The sequence below is a fragment of the Patiria miniata genome, unplaced genomic scaffold, assembly GCF_015706575.1.
Source record: "Patiria miniata isolate m_02_andy unplaced genomic scaffold, ASM1570657v1 HiC_scaffold_26, whole genome shotgun sequence".
NCBI lineage: Eukaryota > Metazoa > Echinodermata > Asteroidea > Valvatida > Asterinidae > Patiria > Patiria miniata.
In genome coordinates this window covers 4,008,937-4,023,780 of record NW_024037065.1, presented here as the reverse complement: position 1 = coordinate 4,023,780, position 14,844 = coordinate 4,008,937, and the positions used below count along the sequence as shown (strand labels likewise).

Here is a 14,844-nt window from a genome sequence, read left to right as displayed (position 1 = left end):
GTTACAAGTATCCAGTTATGCATTTCCTTCGTGAATGCACACATTTCCATAGCCTTCGCAATTTTCCATCATTTCGCGAGTAACCCTGGTGTTTGTTCCACAATGTTCTTCATTTTCTATTGTGCAGTGTGTGGTGTGGACCCATATTTTCAACCCCACCTTCAACCCTGCAATGTTTCACATTGGCTATGTGGGGAAAATGCGACCCTTTTTGGAGCAGGGCAGAGTTCATTCAGCCAGGATGGTGGGGGTAAGGGTAGTCTTGGAGTTGAAACCTTTTAATGTGAAAACAAACATGAGCCATGTCTAAGGTGAACAGGCAATTTGCTAACAGAAATCAAAGCAAAAAACCTTGCTTGCTCATGCATTGTAGCTATACAAAGGGTGTATAATTTATCTATTCAAGATGTTTGCAATGCACCTACACTGTACTGCTGCAGTTTGTGCAGAATGTATCTTTATTTTGTGAGATGTGTATTAATAATAATTTTCATCTATGGAAAATCCCAAGATGTAGTTTGAATTATGTGAACTTTTGTGAGTTTTGCACTAAGCAATTAAATTTTGCCATGTTGACTGAGTTAAGATAATATGTAGTACACATTGATTGCTATTTTGCGTGTATGATAAGAACAAAACAGGTTAAATACTCCACCCCCCCCCCCCCAAGCGCCCTCTGCAAGATTTTGGGAGTGAACTTAATTGGGCAAAATGTACGCAACAAATATATAGAACTCTCTCCTTCCTGCTTATTAAGTATATGTTATCATTGACAAGGACATTTCCCGCCCTTCCCAATAATTCAGTCTTCGATAGAGCTTCTCAATGAGGACGATTTATATCTCAATATATGGATCAAACAGCTTTATTGCTGTCGCCCATGGACAGCAATATTTTTGTTTGTTTACAGCTTGCCTTTGTAAACGAATTAACGGTGGAAAACTATTTTCAGGAAAAAAAATCTTGCTTCACTCCCCAAGCTTTTTGGTCTCAAATGAATGGCGCAATAATTACTATACAATATAGATATATAATGTCCGTGCGTTTTGACTCCCAAATGAAAATTAATCCTTGTTTTGAATTGCTATTTTTGCTAGTAGTACGAAAATTATTCATTTTGGAATGAGAGCCGGAAGAAAAACTATGTCGACATTTAGAGATTTGTTTCCTTATTGAAATTCCTTTGATATCAGCCTACTCCCCTTTCATCTCATCATTACCCTCCAATTTCGCTGTACTTCTTGTTTTCTCTCTCCTTGACCAAAACTGTCCAAGCTCCTTTGTATCTTCCGTGCTTTCTTGCCTGGAGTGCCCTGTCAGCATCCTGGATGTCCTTTTCCTTTCAACGGTGCTAGTGTATTTAATAGTCGTTTGTTTTTGTTTTAGGTCACTTTGCCTTTGACATTTTGTTGTAAGTCAAAGGTCTCTTAAGTTCGAATTGTTCCCCTTTTCTATAGCACTTTCAAAGACAGGCATTATCTTTAAGACTCAGTTTTGTGGACATGAAATTGTGTACATCCGCGAAGAGTTACAGACCAACATCGCCCTCTCGTGGTTCGCTATTTTTTGTGGATAATTTATTTTCTTTGATAATAAAGGTCAAAACAAAGCTTTACTTGTGTTATTAAGGCGCTCCTAATTGCATGTTTTATTTGCAGGAAAATAAACTTCAATCTTACAACCACTAACACTGAAAACCGGAAACCAAAAAGTGAGGACTACAGTACAAATTTATTAAGTGCCCTGTATTTTTGTTCTCATTATATAGATACACACAATGAATTTGGAACTTGAAATGCGAGAACTGTTCCGATATGCCTGGCTAAGAGAGACGAAATATTGTTTATAAATAGTCCTCACTTAAACTGCTTGGCAGCTATGCATGTACATACATGACATTTTATGTGTACCGCCGTGTGTACGTGTACGTACCCACTAGTCGGCCATTCTGATCTTCATCGCTCGCGCGGAGGCTAGGCTAGGCTAGTGCTTGCATATCGAGCTAGACACCGGTGATCGGTGCGCCTTTAGTTGTCAGTGGTTGTGAGGTCGAGAGGCCGGGATCCGTGGTGTTTTGCTTGGGTCACTGTGTCAGGTAGGGACCTAGTTACAGCGTAGATTATCAATTACTTAGGCTAGGTAGGGTTAGAGGCGTCTGTCTCCTGAAAAGGTCAAGACTTTACCGATGTCAGCAGGGGTAAGTTAAATAATAGGCTTAAGGCTTAAGCATTCCTAGTACCCTGTTGGCGGGACAGACGCCTAGTTGTAGTACTAGTAAGGCCTAGGCCTATGATCCCAATACTGCGGTTTGGGTACTGGCACAGTGACCTGACTGTCTCAAACCTTGTGTCTTTGCCATGTCTGTTTTATACATGTACATGTATAAATAGTTCTGTAATATAATAAGCACACAAAGGCCTACTTTTTCTCAATTTTGTTTTTGTGCCACTGGCACAGCGTTTATGATTGGATAGGCATGTTGTGTGTAATTCAAGCATGATGAAGCATAGGCATAGCCCAACACAGCATACTTTTGCATCGGCTTTTGCATCTGCTTTGGTTGATTGGAGTATTTTTCAGTAAATGGCTTATGTGAAACCGCTGTCATACTGGGCAAAGAGACGTAAAATACAGCATGAGCTTTTGGATTTCCATGTGGCAAGGCAGGGACCCAGGCCTAATGAATCACATGTTGTTGCTGGACAATATCAAAACATCCAAAGAAAGGACAACCACCATCATGACCATGATGTTGGAGGTGCTCTGTCTGATGGTACTAGTTTGGTGGCTGAAAACTCGGAGTCAATTATTGATGTTGCATCTGCGTCATTCCGTGCTTCTCTCCTTCATGCACCCTCATGCTCTTTTAATCAGATAGATGATTGTTGTAGTTCTGATGAGGATACAAGTTGTGCAAGTGATAACTGCGAATTGGAAGATGAAAATGTTTCAGTTGCAACATGTCTTGCTGACTGGGCTGTGAGTCATAATATTCCACATGCAGTGTTATCTAGTCTGTTGCATATTCTACAACCATTTCACTCTGAACTACCAAGAGATGCGCGAAGTCTCTTAGGAACAATAAGACACATTGATGTACAGAGTGTAGCAGGTGGTTTATATTATCATTTTGGTCTGCTTAATGGAATCCAATCAAAGCTTGGTGTAAGTTCTGATGTTAAAGGAAACACAATATCTGTCAAAGTAAATGTGGATGGATTACCATTATTCAAAAGTTCTAATGCCCAGTTCTGGCCAATTTTAGGCATAATTGATCAACTTCCTGTAAAACTTCCCTTCGTAATTGGTCTGTTTTCGGGGAACTCCAAGCCTTCTTCAGCAAAGGAGTTTCTGCAACAATTTGTTGCAGAAGTTATTTCATTAGAAAATGATGGTGTTATATACAAATCTAATAGCTATAAGTTTCATGTATCAGCTTTTGTGTGTGATGCCCCTGCTCGAGCTTTTACCAAAAATGTCAAGGGACACTCTGGTTATTCAAGCTGTGAGAAATGTACACAAACGGGTGTTTGGAAGGGTAATGTTACATTTCCTGACACTGATGCATCAAGGCGGACAGATGACTCATTCAACCTAAGGCAGGATGATGATCACCATCAAGGCCCATCCCCACTTGAGGGTACTTCTATAGGAATGGTTTCACAATTCCCACTTGATTACATGCATCTCGTATGCCTTGGGGTGATGAGAAGACTGTTGCACCTGTGGATGAAAGGACCATTAGGGACAAGAATTCAGTCAAGGGTGGTGACTGAAGTTTCTACTTCACTGGAAGGTTTTAAAAGTTGCATACCATGCGAATTTGCAAGAAAGCCAAGACCCCTTGAAGAAGTCAACAGATGGAAAGCCACTGAATTTCGCCAGTTTCTGATCTACACCGGCCCAGTTACTCTGCTTGGGAGGTTATCGGGAGTGCTTTACAAAAACTTCATGTTACTCTCTGTTGCTATTTTTATTCTTCTTAGTCCCAATCTCTGTTCCTTTCCAAAGTATGTGGATTTTGCTGAGAAGTTGCTTGTTCTTTTTGTTAAGCATTATACAGAAGTGTATGGGAAAGAGATGGTTGTGTACAACGTTCACGGACTTGTACATCTGGCAGATGATGTTAGGAATTACGGGCCTTTGGATGCGATATCGGCATTCCCTTTTGAGAACTTCCTTGGTCAATTTAAAAAGATGGTCAGGTCTCCAATGTTGCCACTGCAACAAGTGGTGCGTCGTTTATCGGAAAGAAAAGAATTCATAGAAACCCACAGGCATGACAGGTATAGCCAAAACCGGCTTCAAGGAGAACATAGCAGTGGCCCTGTACCACAGGGGTACATTGCAACGATACAGTACAAGAAATTGGTCTTGAACAATTGTTGCATAGGGACCAAAAGTGGTGATAACTGTATTAAGATTAGAGGAGACATATGTTTGGTTTTTAATATTTTCATGCAAGGAGATACTACATACGTAGTGTACAAGGTCTTCCGTCGTAAGCGTCGGTTCTTCAAATACCCCATCAATTCCCAATTATTGGGAATTTTCAAAGTTTCAAGGCTAAGCAATGACTTCTCATGTGTGTCAGCTTCTGCAGACATTGAAGGAAAGTATGTTCTGTTTGAACTTGAAGATAACAAAAAAGATAAAAGTGGTGTCCATGTTGCCATTCCTATGCTTCACGAGTGTGGTTCTGCATTGGAATTATAAATTTCTAATCAGAATTAGAAATAGGATTGTACCTCACTGCGCCTAAGTTGGCCAATCAATGGCAACTTTTGTAGACAAGTCAATTGTGAAAATTGGGGGGATCCCCTGTGAGATGGTCCAAAATAATGTGTATCTTTGAGGGTTGAGACAAAGGCTTTTTAAACTTAAATTTGTACAAAGTTTGGCAAACGTTTGTTTATCCATTTTTTTTAAATTTCTGTGCAGGCACACTGTAATTCTGAAAGTGGGTTGACAACTGATGACTGATAGTGATTTTTCTTAAACATTGGAAGTTGCATGCATTACCTGTATTAGCAAAGTCTGTAAGTGTGGGTTAAAGGCTAAAATGCACAAAGTTTGAGACGATCCTGTTCACAACCATCTTGCAACTATTTCCCCCCAGCGTGCCTACATGTACATTTACATGTAAGTTTGGAACGATGGATTGCATGTACCGGGTCGTGGAATTCAAAGAAGAAGGAGAGGTGGCCATTGTTCATTCAAAATGGATGGTAGAAAATTCAACCGACCTTGTCCGTTGGCCAAATTTTCGCTCTTCAAGTGTGATACATAAAGCTCTTATCTCTGCAATGAACCCTCAAGAAAGCTGGGGGTACGTTCAGTGTAAGGGTGCTGTACTCATCAAGTAAGTATATGTTTGTTTTTTCATTAAAATCCAATGCATTGTGCATTTTACATACAACACATTTCATTAAACCGTTTACATATGGAGATGAGAACCATATGCATGAAAAAGATGGTCGATTTCTCTTTAAAGGGAAAAGAAAATGTCTCTTTCTGGTCCATAACCAAAATGTTTGTATTGCATGCTGTGCTTTGAACGGAGGGTGGTGAGGCCAAAAAAAAATAGTTCTGCTTCCGGTTTCCCTACCTACCCTAGTTTGACAGCCCTTACCCTAATTTTTGTATTGGCAAAATGAGAAAAAACATCCACAAACCCTCAATTTCTACCTTTTGCCCTTGACTACACGCAGACGCCTCCATATGATCGTACACAAAAAAACATTGCCACCTACCTATCCTATTTTTTAAATGCCATGAAATCAGGGCAGAACTATTTTTTTTTTGGCCTATATAACAATGTGCAGTTTTTTGTTTTCCTTTCACAGACTCATATGAAAAAGCAAGAGGGAAGTTGCGGCAGGCCGAGAGCGAGTCAGATTTACAAACAGCAGAAGAGGGGGAACCCAGAAAAAGAAGGTAGAATTGTCATTTCACTAACCATGCTAAGACAAAATAACTAAAGCACGGGTCTCCAGGGGCTGGCCAATCCTGTTATATTTTCCGCCCTTCGTAAATTCCCCCCTACCCCAACTTAAATCTTATTGTCTCATGGCACAGTTGGAGTGCATGACATGGATAAATTCCCTGCCTATACATAGCACAAGTACTTAATTTTTTTCTCAGTGGAGAACCTGTTTAAAATTGTGCTTTTACATGTATTTGTGACAAGAATCATGCTTTTAAAAGTTGCACAAACTCACTTTGCTAGTTAAAATTGTTTATTTTTTAATTTTTTGCATTTATTGATGCACCAGCCTAGAAAGTACTATGTGTTAAAAATTATTTGTAGGTTAGTTAAGTGGTGGGTTACATTCTGGGCCTAATTCCACGGCGCTGCCAAGTGCACAATTTTCCGCTATAATACTCAAGCCTCTGCGTAAGCAGTAAGAACAGCAAAAAGCATGTTTATACTACTGTATATTTAGAAAACATTTGCTTAACGTACTGATAGTGACGTTACAATGGAAATCTCCATTTATGCGCATTTGTTAGCACAAACATGCTGTAAAATAGTGCTTAAGCAAGGTTAGCACAATTTTCTACATGTAAGCACAACTTTTCCACTAACTGTTAAACAGTGCCATGAAATTGGACCCTGATCCAGAATTCGGGGATAAGCAACAGTTACCTTTGAGAGTTTAACCTGTGCTTTCTCCTGAGTTAAACCTGGAATATTTTTCATTTTTTTCCGTGAATTCTGTTTGAATGAAGGGTGAACAAAAATGCTTCATTTCATGTTTTTAACTCATTTCATGCCGGGGAGGGGGTGAATTCACCCCCCCTCCCCTTCAACAATTTCTCCAATGTCGTTGCAGTGCATATTTTAATTTATCTCGCGGTCATTTGACATCATTCTTGTGAAAATCGGATAAGACGTTCTCGCGCAACACTAATTTTTCTGAGATCAGTTGAAAATGCACACTTTTTCCATTGACATGCTCAGTGCATGCGGGCCGACACCATAAACTTCCAATGATCATAATATCAAAACCCATTATTAGATAGAGTTGAAACGTCACCTTTTTATTGATAATGAGTGTCTTCAGATGCATGTTAACTTGATCAGGCATTGTAACGTTTGGGGTTACATGCAAGTATAATTTAAAAAAATACAAATTTGTTGTCTGCAGGCTAAACAAGCGCTATGTAATTGACAACGATGACAGCAGCAGCGGTGATAGTGACAGTAACCCAAGCAGTCCGGAACCAACCAGGCCTCGCACCTCTGCTAGTACATCACTTGCCACTCTGCCTACACCATCAACTGCAACGCCTTCAACCAAGACTCAAACCATGGCTAGTACATCACGTGCTAGTCTGCCTGCACTACCTTCAATGCGTTCGACCAAGACTCATACTGGTTTGTCGGCTAGTACATCACGTGCCAGTCTACCTGGACCACCTGCACCGCCTTCACCAGCCAGGCCCCCTTCCCCATCAACACCATCACCCCCTTCCTCACCTGTGGCAGCCTCCAGGAATGATAATGGTAAATAAGATTTGAAGATTTACACAGTGAAGGTAGCAATAAGATATGGGTTTACAGCAGCACCATGTGACAGGTTCTGAAAGAATCGAGTGAATTCAATGTTTCGGACAGTATATGCTCTGCCTGTCGTCAGGAGGATCGGCAGAGCATACTGTCTGAAACATTGAGTCTTCCCAAGTGCTTTTCAGAAACTCACCAAGAGGAGATAATAGTTAAAGGAACCTTTTTTTTTTATAAATAGGGCTGTAGTGCAAAATTAGCTACTTTAAATAAGCCCCGAGCCTCATATTTTCAGTATCAAATAATGTAACAAGATATGTTACCATATGCTTTTGCCACTTTTTGGGAGGGTTTTAAATGTGTAGCAAAGATTCTGTAATTTTTAACTTTTCACTTTAAGCCATAATAATTATTTACCAAAAGGTGGGTCATAATTAGTATAGGCTTGCACAGTGTATATGTTTGCAAAGTTGTGATTAACCTGAATTGACAGTAGTATTCGTCAACCAAATCATAGCGCCACAATACTGACCAATGAAATCTTGTAAGTGGAGACATTTTCTTGGATTCCATGGTTTAGAGAAATAGTATACGTATCATACCAATGTGTTGCATGTGGGCAAAGTGTTCTAAGGGATGTAGCAATTAAACTAGCAAACGGTGATGGTTCAATTTGAAGAGATGTTGTTATATACCATTCATACTGTCTATTTGTTTTTCATCTCTTCTCCACAGCATTTGAACTACGTGTCGTAACCTTGCTTTTGGACATTAAAGCTCAGGTGGAGCATAACACAAAGCTCATCATTGCTGAGAGAACCAAAAATAGAGAACCTGACGAGGCGGATGCAGTTTTTCCTTTGAAAACACTTGAAGAGGTGGATGCGCTGGAGCAGACCGTGAAAGATGTCAGCAAGCAAAAACGCCTGGTAAGCTGCACTGTACATAATACACTGTATTGTGTATGTCAAAAATTACCTTTGGTTTATTCTACAAAATGACCTGCCGATGCTGCCGCCCTGTGTTAATTTTCCCCCAGTGGAGCACCCTGAAAGCAACAATGGTTCATGCTTCTTGCTGATTGCGCGAAGCTCATTGGCCATAACAGTGAGAGGTTTGAATTAATCAGTACCAGAGAGTAAAGATCGTGCAACCCGTGGTGGGAAACAACATGGGGAATGAGGTTGGAATGGACCAAGATCATGTACACCACACATGATCAAGAAAGTGGATTCTAATTGCTGCACATTCACATGCCAGTAAAACAGGCTTATGACATGTATGAACAAATAAGCTCAAACGGGCTGGATTGGGTGCCTATTTCCAAGGACAGATCCGGAACCAATTTTTTTTTTTGGGGGGGGAGCAAGGGGGATGGCCAACAAGTTTTGATTATTGTTTCATGTTAACTTGATATTTTATGGCTTGATGGCTTTTTATTTGAAGGAAGGGGAAAGGAGACAAACACAAAATCACTCTTCTCATCACACCTCCTAAAAGGAAAGCAATCTGACTAATTAATTGTTTTGTGCTTTTAAAAAACAAAAATACATGTAGGTGCAACAGCTTTTACACATAGGCGGCACCAACTTGGCTACCACTGTTCGTCGCATTTTGACATACTGTTTGACCCAGGATGTAGCCATCGCCTTCAACTGGTTAGGGAAGGGAAATGGAGAGAAGAGAGCCTTTTCGACCCTTGCCCTCAAGACAGCGATATTTAGTAAGTAGTATGTAATTGTTTTTCCATCCATGCAAAAACCATGAATCAGTTGTCAGTTGTCTGAATAAGGGAATGTCGTTTAATGTCACCAAAATTGGCTTAATTGCAGCAAGTGTTCCTTGCAACCCCATTACCCAATCTGGGTCAGATAGGAATTAGGATTGTTATGAAATGGGATAGCAAATGAGTATAACTGGAATATTTACCAATGTAAAATATATGATAATAATAATAATGGGTGTTTATAAGCTCGTCAATCCATCAGGACAGGTGCTCAAGGCACTACATCATTATTACCCCTGCTCATTAAGTGGGCCAATGAAACATTCCCAATACCATATCAGCTCCCTGGGGAGTACAACTTGCGGCTGCAATTTCGGCACACAGCAGCTAAATTAACCACAAACATCTTTGCCCTCACAGGTACCCAAATTGAGTGGCAAAGTGCCTTGAATAAGCTAGGGCACACGCACCATAACCCCAGGCTGGACTCAAACCCACAACCTGCACTTTACCCGCAGACCACGTATCTAATAATATGCCCTTAACTACGAGGCCACAGCACTCCACCAGCCTCCACTAAAATTTCATTCTAATTTAAAGAAGGCATTGTGTATGGTAAATGATATTTGTCATACTATGTTCTACGGTGCACAATTTCTGTGCACAAGGTCATTGAAGCAGTCAGTGCATCTGTGTAAATATTACATTACACAAGAACCATACATCAGATTTTTATTAATTTGGTGGCAAAATGTACTTAAGGTATCAGCTGAACAAGTATAAAAAAGGCACGTAAGGTTCTAGCTCTCAATGCATTCAGGTGAAATTTTCGATTTTTTTTGTGAAAGCGTAGTGCAGGAATACTTACGTGTCCATGATTTTATCCCATTCAACTTTCAGAAGCTGTACAGAAGAACCCATTAACTTCAGCTGCATCTTTGGCCGAAGTAGAGGCAGTAATGAAATCATGGTTCAAACATGCAGCTGATAGAAATGCTGGCCGGCAGCGAAGGGGCAACAATGATTGAGAGGGGTTTGTTTAAGACATCAGTTGTTTAAGACATCAGTTTGTTTAGGATATTAGTTTATGTCAATAAGCCTTTTGCAAGTAAAATTTTAATAAAATCTGGTACACTTACTCACTCATATGCTGAGCATAGTAACTTTGAATTTCCCAGACCAAAGAGACTGTTACTATATCACGTGATTCAGGGCAAGCCTTACGCTAGCAACCCCCAGCTCCAGCATGGTCTGGTGTCTGTGTGCCATTCTCACTCATTGTGGACAATGAATTGGTGCTGAGCGTCTCTTTCGTAACTATGCAAGAGCTTGCCCCGAATCATGTGATATATAGGAACAGTGTCTTTGGAGATTAAAATTTTGAGCAAAACAGTGTACCAGCTATTATTGAAATTTAAATCGCAAAGGGTAAAGGTTACGTGCAAATGGCTTATATTCAAGAGACTTCGACAACTCAACCCTTGCCCAACTGGACTCGGAACAAATCGTCCGTTGTGACAACTCGACCGTTGCTTAAGGGTGTCACTTCACCATTGCATCAATAATCAAAATTCTGAAATGCCACAATAAGGTATCGCGATACAAAATTGTCTATTGCGATACTTTAATACTTAGAAATAGAGGCTGCTATTAAACGTGTGATGCATGAATTGAAAACAAAAATGTAAATCAAACAGCTTCTGTACCCCTTAGTCGGAGGCTGGAGGGGTATTGTCATCGTCTACATAATGTTCCGTCTGTCTGTCCAGGCGTCTGGGCATCCAGGCAGCCCGATAACTTGAGTTAGAAATGTGCTTTGAGTTTATGACTTCAGGAGAGGGTTGCCCCTGGGAGCAGGGTAGTTTTGATTGGTTTGGGGTCAAAAGGCCAAACGAACTTTAAAGAAATATGCTAACTTTGCACATTTTTGAATCTTATCTCCATAATTCTTAGACGGGTCCTGTTGACATATCAGCTGATTTAAATGTCGGGAATCACCATGAAATAAATTGCTAGGATTCAAATTTTGTCATCAAGAGTAAAATGTTCCCCCTTATTGCGTTGCATTTCACCTCTGAATATTCAACTCCAACAGAGTTGGATACTCGATCAAATATTTGGCACAGCCATAATTGTGAAGCTGAACCAAAGTGTGGGATCACATACGGTTATTATTTAAACCTGTAACATTTTATTTAATGTGCAATATTTTATTCATTTGTATTAACAAGGTTCTGAGGCAGCATTTCATCCCCGATTATTTACTTGTTTATTTACGTTTCAAATGATGAAGTGTCCGAGTTTGACTGAAAGATAAAAAGGAAGAAAAGTTTGCAACCGATAAAATATGAATTCAAAATTGTTCAGTGTTGAGGATTTATATCAAAATTTTGTTTAAAATTCTTGAAAGTTTCTTGAGAGGTTAAACGTGTAAAGCTCAAGGTGTTTTTAAAATGGCTAAATTTCAATTGTAAAATCTGTTTTAAAATGCATGTAAAGGCTGTTATTAAAATGAATTTTTCCCAATTGTGAAATCTGTCACAATGTGAATCATTTTTTTTCTGAAATGTAGGTTGGAAGTGATAATTTGGAAGCTTGTTGATTAGCTAAATGCCGCCTAAATGCCGGTCAGAACGACGGAGGGAAAGGGTTGATTTAAAGTCGGGCCGACGAATTAATGCTCCCGGCAAATGGACTGAAAATGGCAGTCGGGACGAAGTAGGGTGGAAGTAGACAAAGGGCTGATTATACGTCGGACCGACGGATATAGAAAGTCGGTAAATGGGCTGAAAATGGCAGTCAGAACGACGAAGGGTGGAGGTAGGGCAGGGTTAGTTAAAAGTCGGGCCGACGGATTAAAGCTGCCGGCAAATGGACTGAATATTGCAGTCGGGACGACGTAGGGTGGAGGTAGGAAAGGGTTAGTTAAAAGTCAGGCCGACGGATTAATGCTGCCGGCAAATGGACTGATGAATATTGCAGTCGGGACGACGTAGGGTGGAGGTAGGGCAGGGTTAGTTAAAAGTTGGGCCGACGGATTAATGAAGTCGGTAAATGGGCTGAATATTGCAGTCGGGACGACGTAGGGAGGTTGGTTGGGAAAAAAGTTCGTTATAGTAACCCGTACCGACTTTGGTTGTACGTCGGAAGTTGAACGTCGGTACGACGCCTTTCTGAACGTCGGTACGATAAAGGAGGATACAGGTTGGGCCGCCGTCGGCAAGACTAACGGAAATTCATCGTTGGATGTACGTCGGGATGACGGTAAGTTCCATGAGTTTTCATTACTTTTACTAGTTTTAAATTGTTCTCATGTGATTCGATTATCCAGTTAATTATCCTGTTCAATTCCTTCCACTCGATAAAATATTTTTCTAATTAATAGTTATTTTTTTCTCCAATCTTTTCTTCAAACCATTTTACATACATGTATTAATTCACATCATGATTTTTTACCTCCTCCAGTCAATCTCTTTGCATTAGGCGCATCTAATGAGACACTGTACTGTTGCCCATCTTCATCTTCAATAATGACAGTCTGCCAATACCTGAGTTAAACATAAAATAGAGAAAGTGAACACACGTACATTGTATGTACACAAATGATGGATTTAATAGTAGTGTCAGTTAAATCCAGGCAATATATCCAGTCTCTTTTCATAAGACCCACCCATATATAGCTGGTGCCTAAAAATGTTGAAAACAAGACAAATATTGTGACAAAAAGGAACATATTTATTAAGAATTTATCTAGAATATTTGTGAAATGGCGTGCCAGGAACCAAGCCCATAGATACACGATCACCCTACAAACACACTGCTACATGTAAAGTGGGACGGCATGTTGTAAATGCGATATCAATTCGTCGCTGGGTTTACTATGCCAGTATGCCATAACAATACTCAATAGCTAAAAACAGTAACGCTGTCGAGCGCAAAGTGAGTCCCCCGCGCAAGTTTAAACTTGCGCGCGCAAGTTTAAACCGGCGTGCATTCATTTCCTTGCTACAAATTGCGCACGCAAGTTTAAACTTGCGCACTGCATAGATTTTCCCGGCCACGCATACAGAGCCGCTAAACTATTTTGCCCCTGGGTATACTCGTGCAGATATGTAAAATTATTTTTAAAGCAGATTTTTTTCTCCGATTTAATATTATCACTGAGCTTCGGGAGACAATGCCTTAATGCCTTTTTTTGAAACATTTGATTAAATTCATTAATTAAATCATTTACAAATTTATTTACTTTTTAAAATAATTACCATTTTATATGCATAGCGTTTTTAAGTTGTAAACATTTTTTAATATAAATTATTGAGCCTGCAATAAAAAAATATTTGTTAAAGTAATACATTTAATTAATTAATGAAATCAGTAATGCATTCATTATTTTTTTTCAAATTACGCATTTTTGAAGTGTACACAGCGCTCGAAATGTTATGCAAGTATTTCTAAAAACAATATGAATTATTGTACCGTACAATTTATTAATTGTTAAATTAATTAGTATTTTTTTAAGAGTAAGTACTTTTTTAATTGTAGAATACATTAAGCATTTTAAAAATAATGCAAATGATTAGTATAATGTCAAAACTTGAACAATTGAAGGGATCATAATCATTCTTTTTACGTTAACAGCGGGTTACACCTAGGAAATTATGATTTATTTACATTCAAGAATATAAATAAAATGCTAATTAGGTTTACAAAGCAAAAAACTTGAAGCTGGTCTCCATTTTTGAACAACTTCGGTACACTTTCCAAGCAATCGCCGCTAGTGTGCTTAAGTTGATCCCTGGCCCCGCCCCCACTTACCGTTAAACAACTTCTCTGATAAGCACTGCTAAATCTCAAAATTTCTTTTCATTGACACTAATTGAATTCCCCTTTTTATTATTTCTTATTCATTCATTTATTCCATTATTTCTCCATGTACTCGTGTTTTGAAAAAAAAAATTCTTCATCAATGAAAATCCCGCCCGCAAAAGAAGGTTGCGATCGCCTTTGCGCAAGTTTAAACTTGCGCACGCAAATTAAAATGGCGCGGTGTAATTTGCGTGCTTCAGGAGTCCCTCGCACAAGTTTAAACTTGTGCGCGCAAGTTTAAACTTGCGTGGGGGACTCAAATTGCACTCGACAACACCACTAAGTAAAAATGATGTAGGCCTATGTAGGCCTGGCCTAGCTGACTAATAATTAGTTCCTTAATTGTTCCAATGAAAATTGGAAAGAGTGTGGATCGGTGTTATTGGGAAAACAGAAACAACTTCTTATGGTTATGACCGGTACAGCTAGTAGGCCTATATGAGCAAAAATACAGGGAAAGAATGTTGCAACCTGGCAATTTCAGCAGTTTCGGTTGTGTACAACTGAACTACAAAGTCTAGGGAGACTCAAATTTTTTTTAAATCATTTCCTAACAAAATTGGAAATGTTTTTCAGTCCCAGATTCATGTCTTACCATCATTTTGGCAACGACCGACCTTCAATTTTTCATTGAGATGATGAAAACCATGTGTAAACTGATTGTACAGCAGACCATGAACAGACTACGTTTTAAAGGGCCTAGGCCTAATTTAAATAGGCTAGGCCACGCCTACGTCATGTA

At 39.5% G+C, this 14,844-nt stretch overlaps 1 protein-coding gene across 1 annotated transcript; it reads left to right on the top strand.

Annotated features, from left to right (window-relative positions):
• Window positions 1-5,845: 5,845 nt before the first annotated feature.
• Window positions 5,846-10,925, top strand: LOC119733628. Its single transcript, XM_038207033.1, has 5 exons — window positions 5,846-5,937; window positions 7,152-7,510; window positions 8,246-8,439; window positions 9,068-9,233; window positions 10,137-10,925. Exons 2-5 carry the CDS (start codon window positions 7,315-7,317, stop codon window positions 10,262-10,264), a joined length of 684 nt encoding a protein of 227 aa, XP_038062961.1. The 5' UTR covers window positions 5,846-5,937; window positions 7,152-7,314; the 3' UTR covers window positions 10,265-10,925.
• Window positions 10,926-14,844: the final 3,919 nt, after the last annotated feature.

Bases quoted from the DNA above. Each gene is read 5' to 3' on its own strand.
- LOC119733628 (XM_038207033.1), top strand. From the start codon at position 7,315: ATGGCTAGTACATCACGTGCTAGTCTGCCTGCACTACCTTCAATGCGT. The intron at 7,511-8,245 runs GTAAATAAGATT...TCTTCTCCACAG, and splicing joins AGCCTCCAGGAATGATAATG to CATTTGAACTACGTGTCGTA. The intron at 8,440-9,067 runs GTAAGCTGCACT...AAATACATGTAG, and splicing joins TCAGCAAGCAAAAACGCCTG to GTGCAACAGCTTTTACACAT.